This window comes from Cervus elaphus, chromosome 5 (assembly GCF_910594005.1).
Source record: "Cervus elaphus chromosome 5, mCerEla1.1, whole genome shotgun sequence".
NCBI lineage: Eukaryota > Metazoa > Chordata > Mammalia > Artiodactyla > Cervidae > Cervus > Cervus elaphus.
This window is the reverse complement of record NC_057819.1, coordinates 88680661-88705541: the sequence shown is the minus strand read 5'-3', so window position 1 is coordinate 88705541 and position 24881 is coordinate 88680661. Positions and strand designations below refer to the sequence as shown.

General features: G+C 40.5%; 1 protein-coding gene across 1 annotated transcript; it reads left to right on the top strand.

The window, feature by feature from the left end:
• The first annotated feature begins 20722 nt into the window (after window positions 1–20722).
• Window positions 20723–23209, top strand: LOC122693390 (eotaxin). The gene is made up of 3 exons (XM_043900891.1): window positions 20723–21004; window positions 22213–22324; window positions 22713–23209. Exons 1-3 carry the CDS (start codon window positions 20929–20931, stop codon window positions 22816–22818), a joined length of 294 nt encoding a protein of 97 aa, XP_043756826.1. The 5' UTR covers window positions 20723–20928; the 3' UTR covers window positions 22819–23209.
• The last annotated feature ends 1672 nt before the right edge of the window (window positions 23210–24881 follow it).

The window sequence follows — 24881 nt, the reverse complement described above, 5'->3', positions numbered from 1 at the left end:
CACTCTACCTGGAAAAGTTGTCCTTTAGAAATGAAGAAAGAGAAAGATTTTCCCAGATAAACAAAACTTGAAGGAATTTACTACCACTAGAACTGCCTTAGAAGAATGGCTGAAAGGAGTTCTGTAAACGGAAATAAAGACACTAATTAGTTATATGAAAATATACAACATGTAAAGGTAAGCATATAGTCAAATTCAGAATACTATAGTTCTGTGTAGTAACCACTTAACTCTAATACCAATGTTAAAGAACGAAAGTGTTAAAAAAATAAATACAGCCACAATAATTTGTTATTGGTTATAAAACATACAGAGAGTCTAATTGTAACATAACAAATATAAAAAGGGGTTAAATAAGTAGATGGAGAAGCTCTATAGAGTCAGCAAAAACAAGACCAGGAGCTGACTGTAGCTCAGATCATGAACTCCTTATTGCCAAATTCAGGCTTAAATTGAAGAAAGTAGGGAAAACCACTGGATCATTCAGGTACAACCTAAACCAAATCCTTTAGGATTATACAGTGGAAGTGACAAATAGATTCAAATAGATTCAAAATCTGATAGACAGAGTACCTGAAGAACTACGGATGGAGGTTCGTGACATTGTACAGGAGGCAGTAATCAAGACCATCCCCAAGAAAAAGAAATGTAAAAAGGCAAAATGGTTGTCTGAAGAGAACTTGCAAATAGCTCAGAAAAAGAAGAGAGGCTAAAGGCAAAGGAGAAAAGGAAAGATATACCCATTTGAATGCAGAGTTCCAAAGAATAGCAAGGAGAGATGAGAAAGCCTTCCTTAGTCATCAATGCAAGGAAATAGAGGAAAGCAATAGAATGGGAAAGACTAGAGATCTCTTCAAGAAAATTAGAGATACCAAGGGGACATTTCAGGCAAATATTCATGGGCACAATAAAGGACAGAAATGGTAGGGACCTAACAGAAGCAGAAGATATTAAGAAGAGGTGGCAAGAATACACAGAAGAACTATACAAAAAAGATACTCATGACCAAGATAATCACAATGGTGTGATCACTCACCTAGAGCCAGACATCCTGGAATGTGAAGTCAAGTGGGCCTTAGGAAGCATCACTGAGAACAAAGCTAGTGGAGGTGATGGAATTCCAATTGAGCTATTTCAAATCCTGAAAGATGATGCTGTGAAAATGCTGCACTCTATATGCCAGCAAATTTGGGAAACTCAGCAGTGGCCACAGGACTGGAAAAGGTCAGTGTTCATTCTAATCCCAAAGAAAGGCAATGCCAAAGAATGTTCAAACTATGATACAGTTGCACTCATCTCACATGATAGCAAAGTAATGCTCAAAATTCTCCAAGCCAGGCTTCAGCAATACATGAACCATGAACTTCCAGATGTTCAAGCTGGTTTTAGAAAAGGCAGAGGAACCAGAGATCAAATTGCCAGCATCTGTTGGATTATCCAAAAAGCTAGAGAGTTCCAGAAAAACATCTATTTCTGCTCTATTGACTATACCAAAGCCTTTGACTGTGTGGATCACCACAAATTGTGGAAAATTCCTCAAGAGATGGGAATACCAGACCACCTGATCTGCCTCTTGAGAAATCTGCATGCAGGTCAGGAAGCAACAGTCAGAACTGGACATGGAACAACAGACTGGTTCCAAATAGGAAAAGGAGTACATAAAGAATACATATTGTCACCCTGCTTATTTAACTTATATGCAGAGTACAGGATGTGAAATGCCAGGCTGGATGAAGCACAAGCTGGAATCAAGATTGCTGGGAGAAATATCAATAATCTCAGATGTGCAGATGACACCACCCTGAGGGCAGAACGTGAAGAAGAACTAAAGAGCCTCTTGATAAAAGTAAAAGAGGAGAGTGCAAAAGTTGGCTTAAAACTCAACATTCAGAAAACTAAGATCATGGCTTCTGGTCCAATCTCTTTATGGCAAATAGATGGGGAAATGATGGAAACAGTGAGAGGCTTCATTTTGGGGGGCTTCAAAATCACTGCAGATGGTGACTGCAGTCATGAAGTGAAAAGACACTTGGTCCTTGGAAGAAAAGTTATGACCAACCTAGACAGTATATTAAAAAGCAGAGACATTACTTTGCCAACAAAGATCTTTCTAGTCAAACCTATGGTTTTTCCAGTAGTCATGTATGGATGTGAGACTTGGAATAAAAAGAAAGCTGAGCACTGAAAAATTAATGCTTTTGAACTGTGGTGTTGGAGAAGACTCTTGAGAGTCCCTTGGACTGCAAGGAAATCAAACCAGTCCATCCTAAAGGAAATCAGTCCTGAATATTCATTGGAAGGACTGATGCTGAAGCTCAAACCCCAATACTTTGGCCATCTGGTGCAAAGAACTGACTCATTTGAAAAGACTCTGATGTTGGGAAAGATTGAAGGCAGGAAGAGAAGGGGATGACAGAGGATGGATGAGATAGTTGGATGGCATCACAGACTCAATGGACATGAATTTGAGTAAACTCCGAGAGTTGGTGATGGAAATGGAGTCCTGGCGTGCTATGGTCCATGGGGTTGCAAAGAGTCGGACATGACTGAGCGACTGAACTGAATTGAACTGTACTGGGAGGAGCTGGATTTTATGTCCACAGCTGGAATTCTCACCCAGACTCTGCCTAGGAGCAACTGTGCAATCAGGCTTACTCCTTACCCATCTCAGACCTTTCCTGATCTTGTAAAATCAGTTGTTAAAGTGAGAGTGTGAGTTCCCTTCTGCTCTGATGGCTCATCATGACCCAGAGTGGTGTGATGTGCTTCAGAGGGAAGAAGAGGGGTGTTTGCATGGCTGAACAAGTACCTGGGTGCTGAAGGCAGCTGACACAGAAGGGCTCTGCTGGAGGGTGAAGACTTGAGCTTTACTGTGGCAATTACTTGTTTCTGAGTTGGTCTCAGCCTCTCTGTTCCTCTAGTGGCTCTGCATGTCATTTACAGAGAACAGATAGGAATAAGGAATAAGTAAGTGGGTGAGAGGCCCTTATTTTTGGGAATGAATCACAAGATGGAGTGACAAATCTGCTGAGCCATCACCCTGTCCTGAGGAGGATGTTAAGAAATGAAAGAGAAAAGTGTGACTTGACACTGGCCTATTTTTATTCTCCGGTCAGGAGTGCTAGGGAAGGTGGGAGCTATAGCCAGTCAGACCACAAGATGTGACCTCTGGCTGAAATTAAAGCTTCTGCTTTTTGGAAATAAAACACTTTCTGTAGAAAAAGGAAGGAAATAGGGGTACCAAGGTCAAGGAGATGCAAGGAATTTCCCCATTTTCCTTTTAGGCTCCCGGATGCAAGGGAAGTGAACATATGCCACATATCTAAACGCAAGGAGTGTAAAATAAGTTGCAGACATGTATTAAGACGACTGTTTCAGCTATTAACCTTACACTGCTGAGTGTGATGTTCGCTCTGGGCATGTCATCTATGGCCTTTATTATGTTGAGGTATATTCCTTCGATATCCCATTTGTTGAGAGTTTTTATCATGAAAAGATTTTGTATTTCATCAAATGCTTTTTCTACATCTATTCAGAGAATTGTATGATTTTTATCTTTCTTTCTATTAATGTGGTGCATCATATTTATTGATGTGTGTATGTTGAATCACCCTTACATGGTTAAATCCCACTTGATTGTGATATAAAATCCTTTTAATGTGCTCTTGAATTCAGCTTGGGATATTTTATTGAGAACTTTTGCATCTATATTTATCTGGAACATGGGCTTGTAGTCTTTTTTTCTTGTAATATTTTTATCCAGCTTTGATATCAAAGTAATGCTGGCTCATAAAATTAGTTTTAGCATGTTTCCTCCTTTTTGGTTTTTTGGAAGAGTTTATGAAACATTGGCATCAATTTTTCCTTAAATGTTTGATAAAAAAGCATCAGGGGAACCTTCTCGTCCTGGACCTTTCTTTGTTAGGAGATTTGATTGCTGACTCAATCTCCTTACTTATTATTGGTCTGTTCAGATTTTCTGTTTCTTCCTAATTTGTGTTTTTGTAGGTTGCATGTTTCTAGGAATTTACCCATTACTTTATGTTGTCTAATTTGTTGGTGTAAATTGTTCATGTAGTCCCATGTAATCCTTTGCATTTCTGTGGTATTTATTGTAATGTTTTCTTTTTAATTTCTGATTTTATTTATTTGAGTCTTTTTCCCCTCTTTATCTTAGTTAGTGTAGCAAACTGTCAAGTTTTGATTATCTTAAAAAAAAAAAAAAGCTCTTAGTTTTGTTGATCTTTTCTGTTGTTTTTCTGGACTCAATTTAATTTATTTCTGTTCTGATCTTTGTTATTTCCTTCCTGCTGCTAGTTTTGGGCCGAGTTTGTTCCTCTTTTTTCTAGTTTCTTAAAGTGTACAGTTAGATTGTTTATTTGAGATCTTTTTTTTTTCTGGTGAAGATATTAATCACTATAAACTTTCCTCTTAGAATATTTTGCTGCATCTTATACGTTTTAGTTTCCATTTTCACTTGTTTCAAGATATCTTTTGATTTTCCTTTTGATTCTTCATTTACCCATTGTTTAGGAGGGTTTGTTTGATTTTCATATTTGTGAATTTCCACTTTTTCTCCTGTTATTTATTTATGGCTTTATACTATTGTGTTCAGAAAAGATATTTGCCATGATTTCAATTTTCTTACATTTATTGAGACTTATTTTTTTATCTGTCATATGATCTATCTTGGAAGATGTTTTGTGTATGATTGAGAAGAATGTATATTCTGCTTCTGCTTTGCCTGTCAGGTGTATTTCATCTAAAGTATAGCTCAAGTCTAAAATTTTCTTATTGATCTTCTGTGTGGATAACCTATCTATTGTTGAAAATGATGTATTTAAGTACCCTACTATTATTGTATTGTTGTTTATTTTTCCTTTTAGATCTATTAGTATTTGCTTAATATGAATATTTAGTTGTTTCAATGTTAAGCACATGTACTTATAATTGTTATGCTCCCTTGATGAATTGACACCTGTGTCATCATACAATGACCTTCTTTGTCTCTTTCAGCTTGGGGCTGAATGTCTATTTTGTCTTTACCCCTAGTGCCACCTGGGAGTGTATATATACACTCAGAAGTATAGCCTACTTATGTTCTTTTGGTTTCCACTTGCATGAAACATCTGTTTCCATCCCTTCACTTAGAGCCTGTATGTGTCCTTAAAACTGAAGTGAATTACTTGTAGGAAGCATATAGTCAGGTCCTGTCTTTGTAATCCATTCAGTCACACTATGCTTTTTATGGAGAACTTAATCCATTCACATTGAGAGTAATAATTGGTAGGAAAAGACTTAAACTGCCATCTCATTGTTTCTTGATTATTTTGTAGTTGCCTGGTTTCTTTCTTCCTCTCTCATTGCCTTTGTGAACTGGTACTTTTTCAAAGTGGTGAGTTTTGATTACCTTCTCTTTATTTTTTATGTATCAGCTGTAGTTTTTTGCTTTGTGGTTACCTTGAAGCTCACATAATACAAATTATAGATATAATAGTCTATTTGCACTGATAACAACTTTGGTTGCATACCAAAACTCTACTTACTTCAGTTCAACCACTTAGTCATGTCCGACTCTTTTCAATCTCATGGACTGCAGCATGCCAGGCTTCCCTGTCCATCACCAACTTCCGGAGTTTACTCAAATTCATGTCCATTGAGTCTGTGATGCCATCCAACTATCTCATCCATCCTCTGTCATCCCCTTCTCTTCCTGCCTTCAATCTTTCCCAACATCAGAGTCTTTTCAAATGAGTCAGTTCTTTGCACCAGATGGCCAAAGTATTGGGGTTTGAGCTTCAGCATCAGTCCTTCCAATGAATATTCAGGACTGATTTCCTTTAGGATGGACTGGTTTGATTTCCTTGCAGTCCAAGGGACTCTCAAGAGTCTTCTCCAACACCACAGTTCAAAAGCATTAATTTTTCAGTGCTCAGCTTTCTTTTTATTCCAAGTCTCACATCCATACATGACTACTGGAAAAACCATAGGTTTGACTAGAAAGATCTTTGTTGGCAAAGTAATGTCTCTGCTTTTTAATATACTGTCTAGGTTGGTCATAACTTTTCTTCCAAGGACCAAGTGTCTTTTCACTTCATGACTGCAGTCACCATCTGCAGTGATTTTGAAGCCCCCCAAAATGAAGCCTCTCACTGTTTCCATCATTTCCCCATCTATTTGCCATAAAGAGATTGGACCAGAAGCCATGATCTTAGTTTTCTGAATGTTGAGTTTTAAGCCAACTTTTGCACTCTCCTCTTTTACTTTTATCAAGAGGCTCTTTAGTTCTTCTTCACGTTCTGCCCTCAGGGTGGTGTCATCTGCACATCTGAGATTATTGATATTTCTCCCAGCAATCTTGATTCCAGCTTGTGCTTCATCCAGCCTGGCATTTCACATCCTGTACTCTGCATATAAGTTAAATAAGCAGGGTGACAATATGTATTCTTTATGTACTCCTTTTCCTATTTGGAACCAGTCTGTTGTTCCATGTCCAGTTCTGACTGTTGCTTCCTGACCTGCATGCAGATTTCTCAAGAGGCAGATCAGGTGGTCTGGTATTCCCATCTCTTGAGGAATTTTCCACAATTTGTGGTGATCCACACAGTCAAAGGCTTTGGTATAGTCAATAGAGCAGAAATAGATGTTTTTCTGGAACTCTCTAGCTTTTTGGATAATCCAACAGATGCTGGCAATTTGATCTCTGGTTCCTCTGCCTTTTCTAAAACCAGCTTGAACATCTGGAAGTTCATGGTTCATGTATTGCTGAAGCCTGGCTTGGAGAATTTTGAGCATTACTTTGCTATCATGTGAGATGAGTGCAACTGTATCATAGTTTGAACATTCTTTGGCATTGCCTTTCTTTGGGATTAGAATGAACACTGACCTTTTCCAGTCCTGTGGCCACTGCTGAGTATTCCAAATTTGCTGGCATACTGAGTGCAGCATTTTCACAGCATCATCTTTCAGGATTTGAAATAGCTCAATTGGAATTCCATCACCTCCACTAGCTTTGTTCTCAGTGATGCTTCCTAAGGCCCACTTGACTTCACATTCCAGGATGTCTGGCTCTAGGTGAGTGATCACACCATTGTGATTATCTTGGTCATGAGTATCTTTTTTGTATAGTTCTTCTGTGTATTCTTGCCACCTCTTCTTAATATCTTCTGCTTCTGTTAGGTCCCTACCATTTCTGTCCTTTATTGTGCTCATGAATATTTGCCTGAAATGTCCCCTTGGTATCTCTAATTTTCTTGAAGAGATCTCTAGTCTTTCCCATCCTTTTGTTATCCTCTATTTCCTTGCACTAATCACTGAGGAAGGCTTTCTTATCTCTCCTTGCTCTTCTTTGGAACTCTGCATTCATACACCAGCTTGGGAAGCATGAACTCAGTGCAGTTACTACCGTGGTTCCTTTCATTGGTGTTTGGGGACCAAAATATCAAAGAGGGGGCCTCTAGCAGTCGTTGTGCAGAATATTTCCAGATATGTTGGAGGGCAGTGGAGGAGACCAGAATCTGAACTTCAGAGACACAGTTCTGCAGAGGCAGTGGGTATCAAGAAAACTCATGATGGAGCAGAGATTGGCTAGAGTCTAACAGGCGACCCAAAGCTGAGAGCCCCTGGCCCTAAAGAATTGTAATGCTCTATTTGCTCCTCCAAGCATGTCAGCCTAGAGTTGTCATCAGTTTTTCTCCCACTTTATAGTCCATGCAAGTGAAACCAAGAGTTTAAGGAACATCTGAAAGGGCAGAGTCACTGGATTTAGGATGAGCAATTTCCCTCTTCTTTGACTCCTCCTTCTATGATTTTCTATACTTTATAAGCAGAAAGATCACATCTTGAATCGCCTTTCTTTTGTTGTTTTACTGTAAAGGAATTAATTGTTCAAGTGCCTACTGCTCTACACTCACCAATAAGAAGATCCCTATCTAGAAGCTGGAGACCTACCGAAGAATTACCAGCAGCCAGTGTCGCTGGGAAGCTGTGATGTGAGTGGACCATGACCACCCACACTCAGCCCTTGGTCCTGAGTTCTTCTCCTGTGCAGTGAACAGGATTCTTATCAGACTGAGTTGGAGATGCTTCAAACCATCTCTAACCCACTCCTTCCTTAGTGGCTCAGACAGTAAAAAATCTGCCTGCAATGCAGGAGACCCAGGTTTGACCCAGGCTCAAGAAGATCCCCTGGAGAAGGGGATGGCTACCCACTCCAGTATTCTTGCCTAGAGAATCCCATGGACAGAGGGGGCTGGCAGGCTACAGCCCACGGGGTCACAAAGAGTTGGACACGACTGAGTTTCTGATCTGACCTGAACCCAATCCTAGAAATTTTCCCATGGGAAAACAGAATTCAGGAAAATAAATGGACTTCCTCCTCCCAGATCCTGTCCAGCCATCGGTTCAGCTTTCAGTTCCTTCATGCAGGAGACACGGTGGCTTCCTTTGGGCCAACAAAAGCAGCTGCTTCTCCTGAGGCCCCTTCTTCCTCTTCCATCGCTGAGGCGGCCCCAGCACCCTGACTATCAGACCAGGCATGTTTCCTATACGGTAGTGACACTCCCAGGCTGAACACTCAAGGTTCTCCATCTAACTGTGCCCTCCTATCCCCCACGGCTTCAAGGCCAAACTGGTCAAGGAGGCCTGTGCTGACCTCGAGCAAAAGTGGGTCCAGGATGCCAGGACAAGAAAACTCAAACTCTAAAGCTTTGATACTCATGCCTGCACTGAAGCCAAGCTGGCATCTGAGAAAAGATCAACAGTTCCTATTCTTCCCCAAAGAATAGTCTAGTGTAGTCAAAGTTATAGTTTTTCCAGTAGTCATGAATGGATATGAAAGTTGGACCATAAAGAAAGCTGAACACCAAAGAATTGATGCTTTTGTACTGCTGTGTCAAAGACTCCTGAGAGTCTCTTGGACTGCAAGGAGATCAAACCAGTCAATCCTAAAGGAAATCAGTCCTGAATAATCATTGGGAGGACTGATGCTAAAGCTGAAGCTCCAATACTTCGGCCACCTGATGCAAAAAGCTGACTCATTAGAAAAACACTGATTCTGGGAAAGATTGAAGGCAGGAGGAGAAGGGGATGACAGAAGATGAGATAGTTTGATGGCATCACCAACTCAATGGACATGAGTTTATACAAGCTCTGGGAGTTGATGATGCACAGGGAAGCCTGGCATGAGGCAGTTCATGGGTTTGCAAAGAGTCAGACACAACTGAGAGACTGAACTGAACTGATTGTTCCCAAGATGTGCCCCGAGATAATTTTATTATAATTCTAAGGAATGTGAGCTTTGTACAATTATTTGAATCATATTTTTTCTTAAGTAATGCCCTTTTTAAGAGTTGGTATTGTAGTTTGATGTAACAGGAAATTAACTCCATTATTTACTTCAATAAAATGGGTTTTAAATGTAGAGCCTTGGAAACATCCATAAGTACCCTGAAAACTGCAGGATGCTCCTCTCCCCTCTACCTCACTGATTTGCCATTAGAAACCTAAAATGTGTGGTACTGATTAGATATTCAACAGTAAAGAAGCTAATATTTTGTGTTGAAAAGATGGAGGTTCATGTTACAAAGAGTCAAAACTGTGAGGTCCTGTCTGCTAAAGTTGTAGTTTTAAGAATGAGTATGAAAAATATACATTAGTCATGTACTGGTTACTTTTGTCTGCACCTGTTAAAGTATTGCAAGAAAGGGATGAGTTCAGGAAAGAATGGACTGATTTTAAGTGAAATATAATTAAGTACCCAAATCTTAGATCTGAGATTATTGGGAAAGCTATCTGTTTCGAGTCCCAAACATTAGAAGAAGGAATTTAAGAGAGGAAAGTAAAAGGATTTCAGTAATAAAAATCAGAAAAAAAAAATTCTTACTTGAAGTGACTTAGGGCAAAAATCAGATTGAAGCTGGAGTCTTGCCATTTCAAGCCCCATTAAGATCAAGCAGAGAGGGAGGGAGAGAGAGAGAGAAAGAGAGATGGAGGGAGGAAAGCAGAAAACTGTTTAATAAGTTTATCTAGAAAGAAACATGGGCTGTGGTTACTGGCATATGAAATTGACTGAGTGGGAAGGTATCAGCCTACTAAGTTATCAAAAGAATTATACTATATCACCATAAAAACCATGACTGAATGATTGTGGACTGGAAAAACAAACGAGAAGCCACTGACAGATCAAAATGAAAACAAACTCCAAACCCCACAGTGCAGCAAGCAGTCATCAAAGGCTGCAGGGCCCCCTAGAAGATCATGTCTCTCTGTAACACCCACTTCAAAGGTGTCCAAGGGGAATAACGTAAAAGGAGCATCCTTACAAGGGCAATCAGGAGCCAGGATCAAAGAGACAAAGGAGACTCTCCAGATTGCAGAATCAAGCCTCATCAAGGGCAGGGACTTGATGAGTCCCTCCAACCTCTGCCTGAAGAACCGCAGGATTGCTACAGAACAATACCCACTGGTGTCTGCCGTCTTCCCCTCCATGAAAGAGGGTGTGGATGGCAAGCAGCCTGTCCCCTGCAAACACAATACATTGCATCAGGAGCAAATAACTTGTCTTTTTGGTTCACAGGTCACTGGACAAAGTATTGTTGTTGTTCAGTTGCTCATTCACGTCCAACTTTTTGAGACCCCACGAACAAAAAAGTACTGGGTTGGCCAAAGTGTTCCTCCAGTTTTTAAGTAAAAATGAAATACACACTTGTAATTTTCACCAAGAATTTTATTGAACAACATGTTCACCATTTTTTCCCACTATTTTGTGCCATTTTTTCAGGGAATTTCATAGTCCCATCCTCCCAAAGCTATTTATTTTTTTTGAACAAAAAACTGTTCCAGGTGCCTTTTATAGTCTTCCAAGGAACTGAAAGTTTTTCCGTTAAGAGAATTTTGTAAAGACCAAAATAATAGAAACCTGAAGTTGCAGTGTCTGGACTTTCCAGCCAAGCCATAACAGTTTTTGCTTGATCATCAAAGAAACACAAGGTCTTACGTTATCCCGATGGAAAATTATGCATTTTGTGTTGACTAATTCCAAACGCTTTTCATCTAGTTCTGCCTTCTGTTGGTCTAATTGGGGTTCATTGTAATTAATCATTTGGTTTTCCAGAAGGAGCTCTTAACAGAGGACTCCCTTCCAATCCCACCACATACAGAACATCACATTCTTTGGATGAAGTCAGGCCTTTGGTGTGGTTGTTGGTGGTTCATTTCAGTTGCCCCATGATCTCTTCCATTCCACATTATTTTACAGTATCCACTTTTCATTGCCCATGACAATTTGCTTTAAAAACAGATTTTTTTTTTTTTATGTTTAAGTAGAAAATCACACTTGGAAATACAGTCAAGAAGGTTTTTTTTTTTTTTTTTTGCTGAACTTATGTGGAACCCAAACATCAAAGCAATGAACATAGCTAAGCTAGTGCAAATGACTTTCAGTGCTTAATTTGGATATTTGGAGTATGTCAGCTATCTTCCACATGGTATAACTTTTGTTCTCAATTAATGTCTTGATTTGATCGCTATCAACTTCAACTGTTATACCCAATCATGGAGCATAGTTCAGCAAAAAATCTCCAGCATGCAACTTCAAAAACAACTTTTGACATGTTCAATCAATCAGTCACAGCTGGAAATACCAGACCACCTTATCCATTGCCTGAAAAACCTATTTGTGGGTCAAGAAGCAACAGTTAGAACTGGACATGGAACAACAGACTGGTTTGAAATTGGGAAAGGAGTATGACAAGGCTGTATTTTGTCACCCTGTTTACTTAACCTCTATTCAGAGCACAGCATGCTAAATGCCAGACTGGGTGAATCACAAACTTGCCAGGTGAAATATCAACAACCTCAGATACACAGATGATATCACTCTAAAGGCAAAAAGTGAAGAGGAACTAAAGAGCTTCTTGATGAGGGTGAAAGAGGAGAGTGAAAAAGCTGGCTTAAAACTCAACATTCAAAAACTTAAGATCATGGCAACCGGTCCCATCACTTCATGACAAATAGATGGGGAAAAAGTGGGAACAGAGACAGATTTTATTTTCTTGGGCTCCAAAATCACTGCAGACAGTGACTGCAGCCATGAAATTAAAAGATGCTTGCTCCTTGGAAAGAAAGCCATGATAAACCTAGACAGTAAATTAAAAAGCAGAGACATCACTTTGCTAACAAAGGTCCCTATAGTCAAAGTCCAGTAGCCATGTATAGATGTGAGAGTTGGACCAGAAAGAAAGCTGAGCACCGAAGAACTGATGCTTTTCAATTGTGGTATTGGAGAAGACACTTGAGAGTCCCTTGGACAGCAAGGAAATCAAACCAGTAAATTCTAAAGAAAATCAGTCCTGAATATTCATTGGAAAGGCTGATGCTGAAGCTGAAACTCCAATATTTTGGCCACCTGAAATGAAGAGCTAACTCATTGGAAAAGACCCTGATTCTGGGAAAGATTGAGGGCAGGAGGAGAAGGGGGCAACAGAGGATGAGATGGCTGGATGGCATCACTGACTCATTGGACACGAATTTGAGCAAACCCCAGGAGATGGTGAAGGGCAGGAAGTCTGGCATGCTGCAGTCCATGGGGCCAAAAAGAGTCAGACATGATTTAGTGACTAAACAGTAGCTTCCTCTATATGTTGAACTAACCTTTATGTGGATTTTAGTTGTGCTTTTCTTTATTGAAATAATAAAGCATAATATGCTGAAAATGTTTTTTCCCTTCCAACTTCAATATGAAAATGGCTACACAAAAATTCACCACTTTTGATAAATATTTTTTAATTCATGCTGATAAGACAGCTGTCATAGTACAGTCTAGCAAGATTGTTTCGAATGAAGTTAAAGACAAGCAAGCACTACTAGAGCCATCTTATGGAAAAATCCAAATGAACTATCTGGTCAACCCAATAGCTCCATATCCTCACCTGGCAGAGAGGACCACCTGCAATCCAGAGATCCTGAACATTTTGGTGGATGCAGTAGCTACGTAGGACCTTGGGTTTTCTGTCTCAGGGGTAGGTTAACTGTGTTGACTGATGTTGAGAAAAAGCGAGCAAAGGACAAACCATGATGGAAACTATTAGCCCTCACCAAAATTCATGTGCTCCTCTTCATTTCTCAGCCTCCTTTGCACTTAGACTAGAGCCATATAATAAGTGAAAGTCAACATGATGTAGAAAGATGTGATACAAGCTGTGTCCATGCCTGTTTCTTTAAAACATCTTACACAATCTATCTGCTCTCTCCCCTTGCTTCAGTGAACTTGGAGGCTCCAGGTTCCAGATGGTGGCTGTAATTTACAAGCCAGTTGTATCTCAGAATCACTCTTCAGAAAAGAGCACTCTTGGCAAGGTGACACAAACCAGTATTGCTGTGACACAAACAGAAAATAAATATCTGTCACAATAAGCTACTGAGATTTTCATGGTTGTTATTGTTGAAGCATAGGCTAGCTTTACTGTGACTAATGGCTCAAGGAAATACTTCCAGCATTCTGTTGCTTCAGATTTTTCCTTTGCACATAAAGTTAAAGTTGATTGCTCCAGAAAAGATTATATGGGATAACATAGCAAATGAGGCTTTTAGATACAAGATTTTTAAATGTAAGGTCTTTACTTACTTTTATTTATTATAATTTTTATTGGGATATAGTTAATTTACAATGTGTTAGTTCAAGAGTACAGCAAACTGAATCTGTTATATATATATATGCGTATGCATTTTCATATGTGCATGCTCAGTCACTGCAGTCGTGTCTGACTCTTTGTAACCCTATGGACTGTAGCCCACCAGACTCCTCTGTCCTTGGGATTCTCCAGGCAAGAATATTAAAGTAGGTTGCCATGCCCTCCTCCAGGGGATCTTCCAACCCAAGAATTCAACCTGCATCTCCTGCATCTTCTGCATTGCTGGTAGATTCTTTACCCACTGAGCCACCTGGGAAGCTTGTATATACATATGTGTGTATATGCACATACATATATACATATGTGTGTACATGCATATACATATATACATACACACATATATCCACTCTCTTTTAGACTCTTTTCCCATATAAGCCATTACAGAATATTGAGTAGAGTTAGTTCCCTGGCTGTACAGTAGGACTTTGTTAGTTATCTATTTTATATATAGCAGTGCATACACGTCAATCTTCTAATTTATCCCTCTCCCTTCTTACCTCTCAGTAACCATAATTTAACTTTCTACATCAATAACTCTATTTCTGTTTTGTAGATAAGTTCATTTATAGCCTTTTTTAGATTCCACATATAAGTGGTATCATATGATATCTGTCTTTCTTGGACTGACTTACTTCACTCAGTACAACAATCTCTAGGGCCACCTGTGCTGCTGCAAATGGTGTTATTTCATCCTTCTTATGGCTTAGTAATATTCCATTGTATATATGTACCACATCCTCTTTATCCATTCCCCTATTGATGGACATTTAGGTTTCTTCCATGTCCTGGCTATTATACATAGTGCTGCAGTGAATATTGGGGTGGCTGCATCTTTTCAAATTATGGTTTTCTCCAGATTATATGTCTGGGAATGGGATCACTGGTTCATAGCTTGATTTTTAGTTTTCTAAGGAATCTCATACTGTTCTCCATAGTGGCTGTACCATTTACATTCCCATCAACAATGGAAGAGGATTCCCTTTTCTCCACACCCTCCTCAGCATTTATTATTTGTGGATTTTTTGATGATGGCCGTTCTGACCAGTGTGAGGTCACTAAGGAAACAATCTCATTTACCATGGCATCAAAAAGAACAAAATACCTAGGAATAAACCTACCTAAAGAAGAAAAAGAAAACTATAAGATACTGATGGAAAAAAAAAAAAATGACACAAACAGATGGAAAGATATACCATGCTCTTGGATTAGAAGAATCAATATTGTGAAAATAGCTATACTATCCAAAGCAATCTATAGATTCAAGCAATCTTATCAAATTAATTTTTCACAGAAGTAGAACAAAAAATTTTTTTATAGTTTTTATGGAAACATAAAAGATCACAAAAAGCTAAAGCAATCTTGAGAAAGAAAAATGGAACTGGAAGAATCAGGCTCCCTGACTTCAGACTATACCTAAAAACCACAGTCATCAAAACACTATGGTACTTATGTCACAAAACCAGAAACATAGATTGGTGACAGAGGACAGAAAGTTCAGAGATAAACCCATGCATCTACAGTCACCTAATCCATGATAAAGTAGGCAAGAATATACAATGGAGAAAAGACAGTCTCTTTGATAAATGGTGCTGGGAAAACTGGGCAGTTACATATAAATGAATGAAATTAAAACACTCCCTAACATCACACACAAAATAAACTCAAAATGGATTAAAGGTGTAAATCTAAGGCCTGGTACTATAAAACCTTTAGCAGAAAATATGGGCAGAACACTCTCTGACATAAATCACAGCAAGATCTTTTTAATTCACCTCCTAGAATAATGAAAATAAAAACAAAAATAAACAAATGGGACCTAATTAAACTTAAAATATTTTGCATAGCAAAAGAAACCATAAGCAAAATGAAAACACAACTTTTAGAATGGAAGAAAATATTTGCAGATGAAGTAACCAACAAGGGATTAATCTCCAAAATACTGAGATCACACAGCTCAATAAAACAAATGAAAAAAAGACCCAATCAAAACATGAGCAAAAGATCTAAATAGACATTTCTCCAAAGAAGGCATACACATGATTTAAAAGCACATGAAAAGATGTTCAACATCACTAATTATTAGAGAAATGCAAATCAAAATATAAGGTTTTTATATAAAAGGCTTTTTTTTAGGGCAAATTTTTATAAATGACTTCACAGAAAAGGAAGTCACTTGAATTCCATAAGTCTCTGTTTTCTCCTCTTTAAAATGAACTTAATTTGAATACCTGCTTCATATATATGCTGGGAGGATTCAATGAGTCAACCCACGTGAAGTGAAATAATATGGCAGCTCACGTAGATTACAGAAGTTAGCATTTTTATTGAAAACTTACTATTTTTTTAGACGTGTTAGACTTTATATACTAATGTATACTCCTAACATTTTATACTAACATTTTCCTCCAAAAGTGCACACTTGGTCTCAGTGACTCTTGAGAAAGAGGTGTGTGCATGTGTGCTAAGTTGATTCAGTTGTGTCTGACTCTTTGTAACTCTATGGACTGTAGCCCAACAGGCTTCTCTGTCCATTGGATTGTCCAGGCAAGAATACTGGTGTGAGTTGCCATGCCTTCCTCCTGGGGAGCTTCCTGACTCAGGGATCAAGTTCATGTCTCTTATGTCTCCCGCATTGGCAGGCTCTTTGCCACTAGTGCCACCTGGGAAGCCCAGAGAAAGAGAGGTAGCAGACCCTGATTTGCACTTAGGAAAACCAGGGTCCAAGGGCTTTGTTATGGTGCAATTGTCACCAGACAGGTTCTAGAATCAGTTCAGCCTAAAACACACCACCTTGCCTTAGGGATTTTGTTACTGGTTTCCTTCCAAGTCTCAGATTTCTATATTATTTTTTTTCTTTTTTTAAATAGAGGATTGGAATAAAATGAAAGTTAACTTCTAGGAGCCTGGTGGGCTACAGTCCATAGCGTCACAAAGAGTCGGACATGACTGAAATGACTTAGCACACACACACAATGTCTCTCAATTCTGTGTATAAATTTGCATTATTAGAGGAACTATGGAACAGAACTACAAAACAAACAAGGAGCCCTGATTCCCAGGATCCTTGCCCACTGATCATTCATCATTCTTTGGAAAACACTCCGGACTGGAATGGCAATCCACTCCAGTGTTCTTGCCTGGAGAATTCCATGGACAGAGAAGCCTGGGGGGCTACAGTCCACGGGATCACAAAGAGTTGGGCACGACTGAGCAGCTAACACACACACACACACAGGAAGCTAAGATTTCCAAATGACAGGGACAGGGGGAACCCATGCCCTGCCCATCACTCAGAATCATTCCTGTCCAAGGTCCCACATCTATCAGGCTCCAGGCCAGAGGCAAATATCAGATTCAGCTCAAGTCACTGCTGAGTGCTAGTTCCAAGGAAGAGAGACACAGCAGCCAATGAAGCAGCCTCCACTTGTAAGATACAACCAGGCAGCTGGATGGAACAGCTGCTGAACTTCAGTGATTTGTGATTTTGGTTTATTTATTCCCACTGAGGTTTCTCTGATTCAGATGCAATCCAAACCTTTGGAGGGAAACACAAAAATGTAAAGTCATTTGCTCATAGGGCCCTCAAAACACCCAGGAGTGTTCTAAAACTATTCCTATTAAGGACACATAATCACTCAGTTGCATCCACCAAACACCTTAGAGGTCAGGAATGTTCCCAACTTGTTATATAATGACACAGCTTTGGAGACCTCACATCCTCCACATGTGTAACTCAGGCATTCTTGGGAACTGTCCTTACTGTAACATGCTTTTACTTGGAAGCCATTAGGAAAATTGGGGTGAAGACATGGAGGAAGCCATCTGGCCAGCCTCAGGGCCCTTTTCTAGCACCCACTGGCTAACAAAATCTGACCTATTTCTTAATATATGAACTTCCACTTACTGAGTAACACAGTAATCACTCCACTGGGGTAGCTCAGCTGGCAAAGAATCCACCTGCAATGTGAGAGGCCTGGGTTGGATCCCTGGGTTGGGAAGATCCCCTGGAGAAGGGAAAGTCCACCCACCCCAGTATTCTGACCTGGAGAATTCCATGGGCTACAGTCCATGGGGTCACAAAGAGTTGGACACAACTGAGCAACTTGCACTTCACTTTTATTATCTTACATTATATGTATGTATAGCCATGTATATATGTATAAACCATATATATATGTATAAGCCATATATAGAAGCTATATATATATATATATATAATATATATATATATATATATATGTATGTATGTATGTATGTATGTATATACACATACATAGCTTCTCAAGTGGTGCAAGTCATAAAGAACCCCCCTGCCATTGAAGGAGACATGAGAGACGCAGGTTTGATCTCTGGTTTGGGAAGATTCCCTGGAGGAGGGCATGGTAACCCACTTAGGTATTCTTGCCTGGAGAATCCCAAGGACAGAGGAGCCTGGCCGACTGCAGTCCATAGGGTTGCACAGAGTCAGACACGACTGAAGCAACTTAGCCTGTATATATATATATAGAAAGATAGATGGATAGATAGATAGATTTATTTCACACAATAATCCTCTAAGATAGGCATAGTTAGTATTTCCATTTTAACCTAGCAGAGAGTGGCTAGTAAGTTGTCCATGGTATCAAAGCTAATTAGTGGCAGAAAGTGAAAGTGAAAGTAGTTCAGTTGTGTCCAACTGTGAGACCCCATAGACATAGTCCATGGAATTCTCCAGACCAGAATACTGGATTGGGTAGCCTTTCCCTTCTCCAGGGGATCTTTCCAACCCAGGGATTGAACCCAGGTCTCCTGCATTGTGGGCAGATTCTTTTCCAGCTGAACCACCAAGGAAGCCCATTAGTGGCAAAGCCATCAGGATCCTAATTTCAGAGTCTACACCAGACCTCCTCATCCGGAGCTGTAATTGGTCTCCAATTACTTTAGATGAGAGCTTAGAGACCATGCAGGCCAGTAAGGGGACTCTTTTAATCTTGTGCCCATGATGGATATGACCAGTCAGCCACAAAACTGCAATCTACTAATGCCAGGCAAGTTCTCAGAGTCCTTCTCAACACACCTCTCTGTGTAACTGTACAAATTTGATACATGAATGTAAAGGAAAAACCTGCAAACAGTCTTGCAATGACTCCATATCACTATTCAATTCTGTATTCACCACAGTGACCCCATTAAAGACTCTAATTAAGGACTTCATTAAAGACCCCGCTAATGATGACTTCCCCTTACACCATCTTCTGCTAGGGAGCATAATGTTATGCCTGAAGAAGATACACGTGGGTTCTTGTCTCCTTTTCCTCTTTGGTGTTTTTAGCCATCAGGCACCTTGTCTGCAGTGTGTGCTCAGGGAATAATAAGAACTAGATGGCTGGTTTTTCGAATGTGTTCCTTGAATCCTTGGGGTAGGGTGGCACGTTGTCTTTGTCATTTAGTTGCTAAATGTATCTGACTCTTTTGCAACCTCATGGACTGTAGCCTGCCAGAATCCTCTGCCCATGAGATTTTCCAGGCAAGAATATCTGGAGTGGCTTGTCATTTCCTTCTCCAGGGGATCTTTCTGATCCAGGGATTGAACCTGCATCTCCTGCATTGGCAGGTGGGTTCTTTACCATTGAGCCACCAGGGAAGTCCTGTGAGGGCAGGGGGTCACCTATTCTGCTTCAAACAGAACCTATCCATGACAGTGTATTTGATGAACAGAATTTGGCTATTTGGTTTCAATTGGAAAAGGCTTTAGCAGCTAAGCGAATAGTTTAGAAATGCACAGGAACCTCCATACTGTTTTCCACAGAGCACACTCACCAATTTCCATGCCCACCAATAGTGTACAGAAATTCCCTTTTCTCTACATCTCGACAACACGTACTGTGTCTTGTCTTTTTGATAAAAGCCATCCTAACAGGTGTGGAGTGACATCTCATTACGGTTTTGACTTGCATTTCTGGGGTGGTGATTATCGAAGTATACAAACATTCAGTTATAAGATGAATGAGTTCTGGGGGTCTAAGGCACAGCAAGGTGACTCGAGTTAATAACACTATATTATATACTTGAATAAAATGGAATTGGAAGGACTGATGCTGAAGCGGAAGCTCCAATACTTTGACTACCTGATGCACACAGCTGACTCACAGGAAAAGACCTTGATCCTGGGAAAGACTGAAGGCAAAAGGAGAAGAGGGCAGCAGAAGATGAGATGGTTGGATGACATCACCTATTCAATGGACATGAACTTGGGCAAACTCTGGGAGATGATGAGGGACAGAGAGGCCTGGTGTGCTGCAGTCCATGGGGTTGCAAGGACTTGGACACAACCTAGAGACTGAGCAATAACATCAACAATATACTTGAAATCTGCTGAGAGTAGATTATAAGTGTTCTCACCACACACCCCCCCACCCAAGAAAAGTAACTACGTGTGATGATGGAGGTGATGGATGCTTGAGTTAACTTGCTTGTGATAATCATTTCCTAATGCATATAAATGTCAAACCATCACACTGTACACCTTCAATACATAACAATCTTTATTTCTCAAATATTCCTCAGTAAAGCTGAGTAAAGACTGCACAGGAAGAGGAACTATTCAGTTCTGATGTTCTAGGACACTAAATTATCAGGGAACTAAGATTCTCTGACCACTAGATTGAATTATGTGGGTGAGATTCTCATGTGCTAGAGTTTATGGGTTCCCAGAGACCTGGAAATGTTCAGAGTTGCTGAGATCTCCTGCATTTGGATGGGAGCCTAGAAGAAGTCTTAGGGCCCCTTTCTAACCTTCAAAATCCTAAAGACCACCATATGAACATAGGGACCATGGAAGGTACTTGAATCTCCTTATCTCTTCATGCCCTTGGTCTCCTGGATTCTTTTTCCACTGCATAAGGTTAATTTCAGAGAAAGCAGAGCTTTGTAAAAATGACCCTCTAGATTACCATCTGTGCTCAGTCATTCCACAAACATGGTTTAAATGAAAAAAAAAAAAAAAAAGTGTCAAGTCCCCACCCCCTAGTTTACCTCTTCTGTCCTGTTAACTTGCTGGAATCTGTAACAGCAATTTGGGACCTGCCTTCATTATGATTCATTCATGACCCTGGCCAGGCAAAAGCTTCCCTGGATGCTCCCATAGACGCTGCGATGTCTTTAAAAGGCACACAGAGCAGCCAGAGCTGCAGAGAGGCTGAGACAAACTCAGGAACCAGCAGCTGTCAGGCTGACTCTGGAGACCTCGCCCCTCAACATGAAGGTCTCTGCAGTGCTCCTGTGTCTGCTGCTCACAGCCACCCTCTGCAGCATCCAGGTGTTGGCTCAGCCAGGTAAGCTCCTCTCTCTGTGAAGAAAACTGATCACTGCCTTCACTGTCGGATCAGCAAGAATCTTCAGAGACTTGCTGCAAACTCCCACATTTTAAAGATGGGAAAATGGGTTTCATGAGTGGACAAGAGCCTCAGCCTCACAAACAGAGCAAGAGACAGAACTAGAAACCCAGGCCACTGAGCTGGTACCCCTGTTCTTTCCTGACATGAATGTTGAGAGCAATGCTGTATACATCCATGATCTGGATGCCCTTGCATGTTTGAGGATGGGGGCACATGAGAGAATGACTTCTCTTACTAGGGGCATAGAAGGGATTTTTTTCAGTGATGGAGAGTAAAAGAAAATCTTTTGGTTGTACACCCCAGATTTTTACTGGAATCTAAGACAGCCTTTAGGATCAATGGTTAGGGGAAGGGCATGAGGTCCCGGGGAATCTCTCAAGGTGATGTGTTTTGATTCTGTTTGGGAAAAATATCTTTATGTTTGTACATAATTCATGTTTTTACCCTCTGATGACTTAGATTTACTGTATGTATCAGTCTGAATAAGGCAATGCACACTGGGGTAACAAACAAACCTAAATTATCAGTGGCTTAAAACAACAAAGGTTAATTTTCTTACCTGTACTGAACATCCATAATGTATTGGCTAGAGCTTTGACTTCATATACTCAGGATTCTGGATGGATGGAGCAACTGATGGATTGGGAACATTACTGCTTATTGTAATGAAGGAAAAGAAAGATCTCAAAGGTCTTGCACTGGTAATTACAAAAATTAGCTTAGAAATGGCATTTGTCACTTCGTCTCCTCACTTTTTGGTCAAAATTAGCTAATGGTTCCAATCAACCAAGAGTGGCAGAGAAATGTGAGTCTACTATGTGTCCAGAAAGCAGAGAATGGAGACTATCTGGGGAATGGTATTATGACTTTGACACAGCTACATAACTCTTTGTAAAGACAAAGTTGGAGTGTGTGGCATTGACCAAGCTTTTCCCAAATCCTTGCCTGTAGCAATGGGTCTCCATTGCATAGCTGGGGACACCTATCAGAGGCAGAGGTACAGGATCTCAGAGCAAAGAGATTCTGTCTCCATCTCTTACATTTCTTTGCCTTCTCTTAAATTTCCTTCCTTACAAAGTCATGCTTAAAAATTATCTACATATCATTAGTGCTCATGCTTTCTGTTCACTTCTCCCCCAATTCAGCTTCTATTCCAACCATCTGCTGCTTTAAAGTGACTGGAAAGAAGATCTCCATTCAGCGACTGCAGAGCTACAGTAAAATCACCAGCAGCAAATGTCCTCTGAAAGCTGTGATGTAAGTAGACAAAGCTTACCCTCTCCCAGTCCCAAACTTCATTTCTGGGGGAGAGAGTTCTTGAAACAACACTAGAGCTACCTGGAACTCTGCACTTAGTTTCATCTCTGTCATCCAATTCCTGAGTTTTCACAACAGAAAATTTTCACTCTAGCTCTCTACGTGGACGTTTGTTCAGGTCATCCCAGTTCCTTCAAGTCAAGAGCAAGGATGGCTTTACTGATCCATCAGGAGCAGCCACTCACCATCAGCATCCCACCCTTCCTCTCTCCCCCGCCCCTGCTCACTCTGCAGGCCCTTTATCCCACGGCAGATGGTCCTGGAAGGTTTAGGATTAAACAAGCACAATTTTCAAAGAGGATCCTTAATATTTTCTTCTCTCCCACAGATTCAACACCAAACAGAACAAGAAAATCTGTACTGATCCCCAGGAGAAGTGGGTCCAGAATGCCATGGAGTACCTGAACCAAAAATCCCAAACTTTAAAGTCATAAATATTCACCTTTAAAAAAGAAAATTCACCTTTTAAAGAGCCTCAAAAGGCTTGGTTCATTTTCCTGTTCTTCCTAAGATGTATTCTGAGATAATCACAACTTCATTCTAAAAGTAATGGCTTTTATTTAATAATAATAATAATTAAAAAAAAGAAAAGAAAAAGCACTAAGTCGTGTCCGACTCTTGCAATCCCATGAACTGCAGCCTGCCAGGCTCCTCTGTCTACAGGATTCTCCAGGCAAGAATACTGGAGTGGGTTGCCATTTCCTTCTCCAGGGTATCTTCCTGACCCAGGAATTAAACCCCGACCTCCTGCATTGCAGGCAGATGCTTTACCAACTGAGCTACCCAGGAAGCCCCTTAATAATAAACCATGTATGTTTTATTTAAGACATTCTCCATTTAAGTTATTAATGCTTTTAAAAGTTCTTCACCATAAATTTTTGCTATTTTTAAAATGTAAAGCTTTGGTTGGGTCCCTTTCTTTCAGTGAACCCCAACTCAATCCCCTGCAAAGGATGAGGAATGTTGTCTCTTTCCTCCTTACCCCCCTGGAATCTTGTAAGGGTCCTGGCAAGGATCATCAAAAGGACAGTGTTTTGTATTTTTAAGAAGACGTCGCTCAAGGAAACAGTGGGATGAATTGAGAGAATAGCATGGAAACATGTACATTATCATACACAAAATAGATAGCAAGTGAGAATTTGCTATGTAGAACAAGGACCTCAACCCAGGGTTCTGTGACAACCTAGAGGGGTATGATGGGGTGGGAGATGGGAGGGGAGTTCAGGACAGAGGGGTCATGTGTACCTGTGGCTGATTCGTGTTGATGTGTGGCAAAGGCCAACACAGTATTGTAGAACAATCGTCCTCCAATCATTACATTTTATTCTATACTTCTCAATAGTCTACAATGATAATCTCTGATAATTAAAAAAAAGAAGACATCATTGTCGTAAACCAAAGGTGTGACTCATAATGTTAAATGGAAATACATGCTATTTTAGGAATTTATAAAAATACATTTTTATTACCATCTGTGGTTGTACTTTTTGTGGGGAATCCACATTGATCTGGGAGAGAGAAAGATAGAAAAGATGAGAGGTATGGTTATGGAGGGGGGACTGTGTTCCTGAGACATATTATGGTCTTTTGGTTCTGCTGGTTTTCAATGAGATTCAGGGCAGGGGTTGGGGTGGGGTATGAAATGGAGACGACCAGACCAGACAAAACCTTTCCACCCCTCTACTTCCCAGTCTCCCAGAGAGGTTTCCTGACCCCAAGTACTTTAGTCTCTTATTCAGCAGGACCCTCACTACCATTCCTTTCCTGGTCAGCGCCAAGTTTGCCCCAGATTTTCCTCCCGTGACCCACTGCTGCCTGTGATATCCTCCCATGCCTGCTTTATTCCTCTGATCATTCCCCTACCCAGGGTAAATGGAAAACAGACACCATGAAGTCAGACAATCCTTGACAAGAGGTTTTTTCAGACTATAGCTTTATGAGCACTTAAGGAGGATTCATCGTGGCACTTAAACCTGGTCTTCATGGATGGAAAAGTACGGGGGCTCTTTGAGAGGGTTTTTGAGTGGCTCAGATCAAAGAATCTGCCTGCAAGGGGGGAGACCTTGGTTCAATCCCTAGGTTAGGAAGATCCCTGGAGAAGAGAATGGCAACCCACTGTAGTGTTCTTGCCTGGAGAATCCCATGGATAGAGGAGCCTAGAGGGCTACAGTCCAAGAGTCAGACACAACTGAGCGACTAACACTTCTGTCTCTGTCATAGCAGTTATCTAAAAGTGTCCACAGGAGGCAAAGGCCAGCTGTTGGGTTGGCCAAAATACTCATAACATCTTGTGGAAAATCCTGAACAAACGTTTTGGCCAACCCAATATTGGCGCTAGTGGTAAAGAACCTGTCTGCCAATGCAGGTAGATGTAAGAGACTTGGGTTCGATCCCTGGGCTGGGAAGATTCCCTGGAGGAGGGCACGGCAACCCACTCGGGTATTTTCACCAGAAGAGCCTGGTGGGCTACAATCCATGGGGTCGCAAAGAGTTGGAC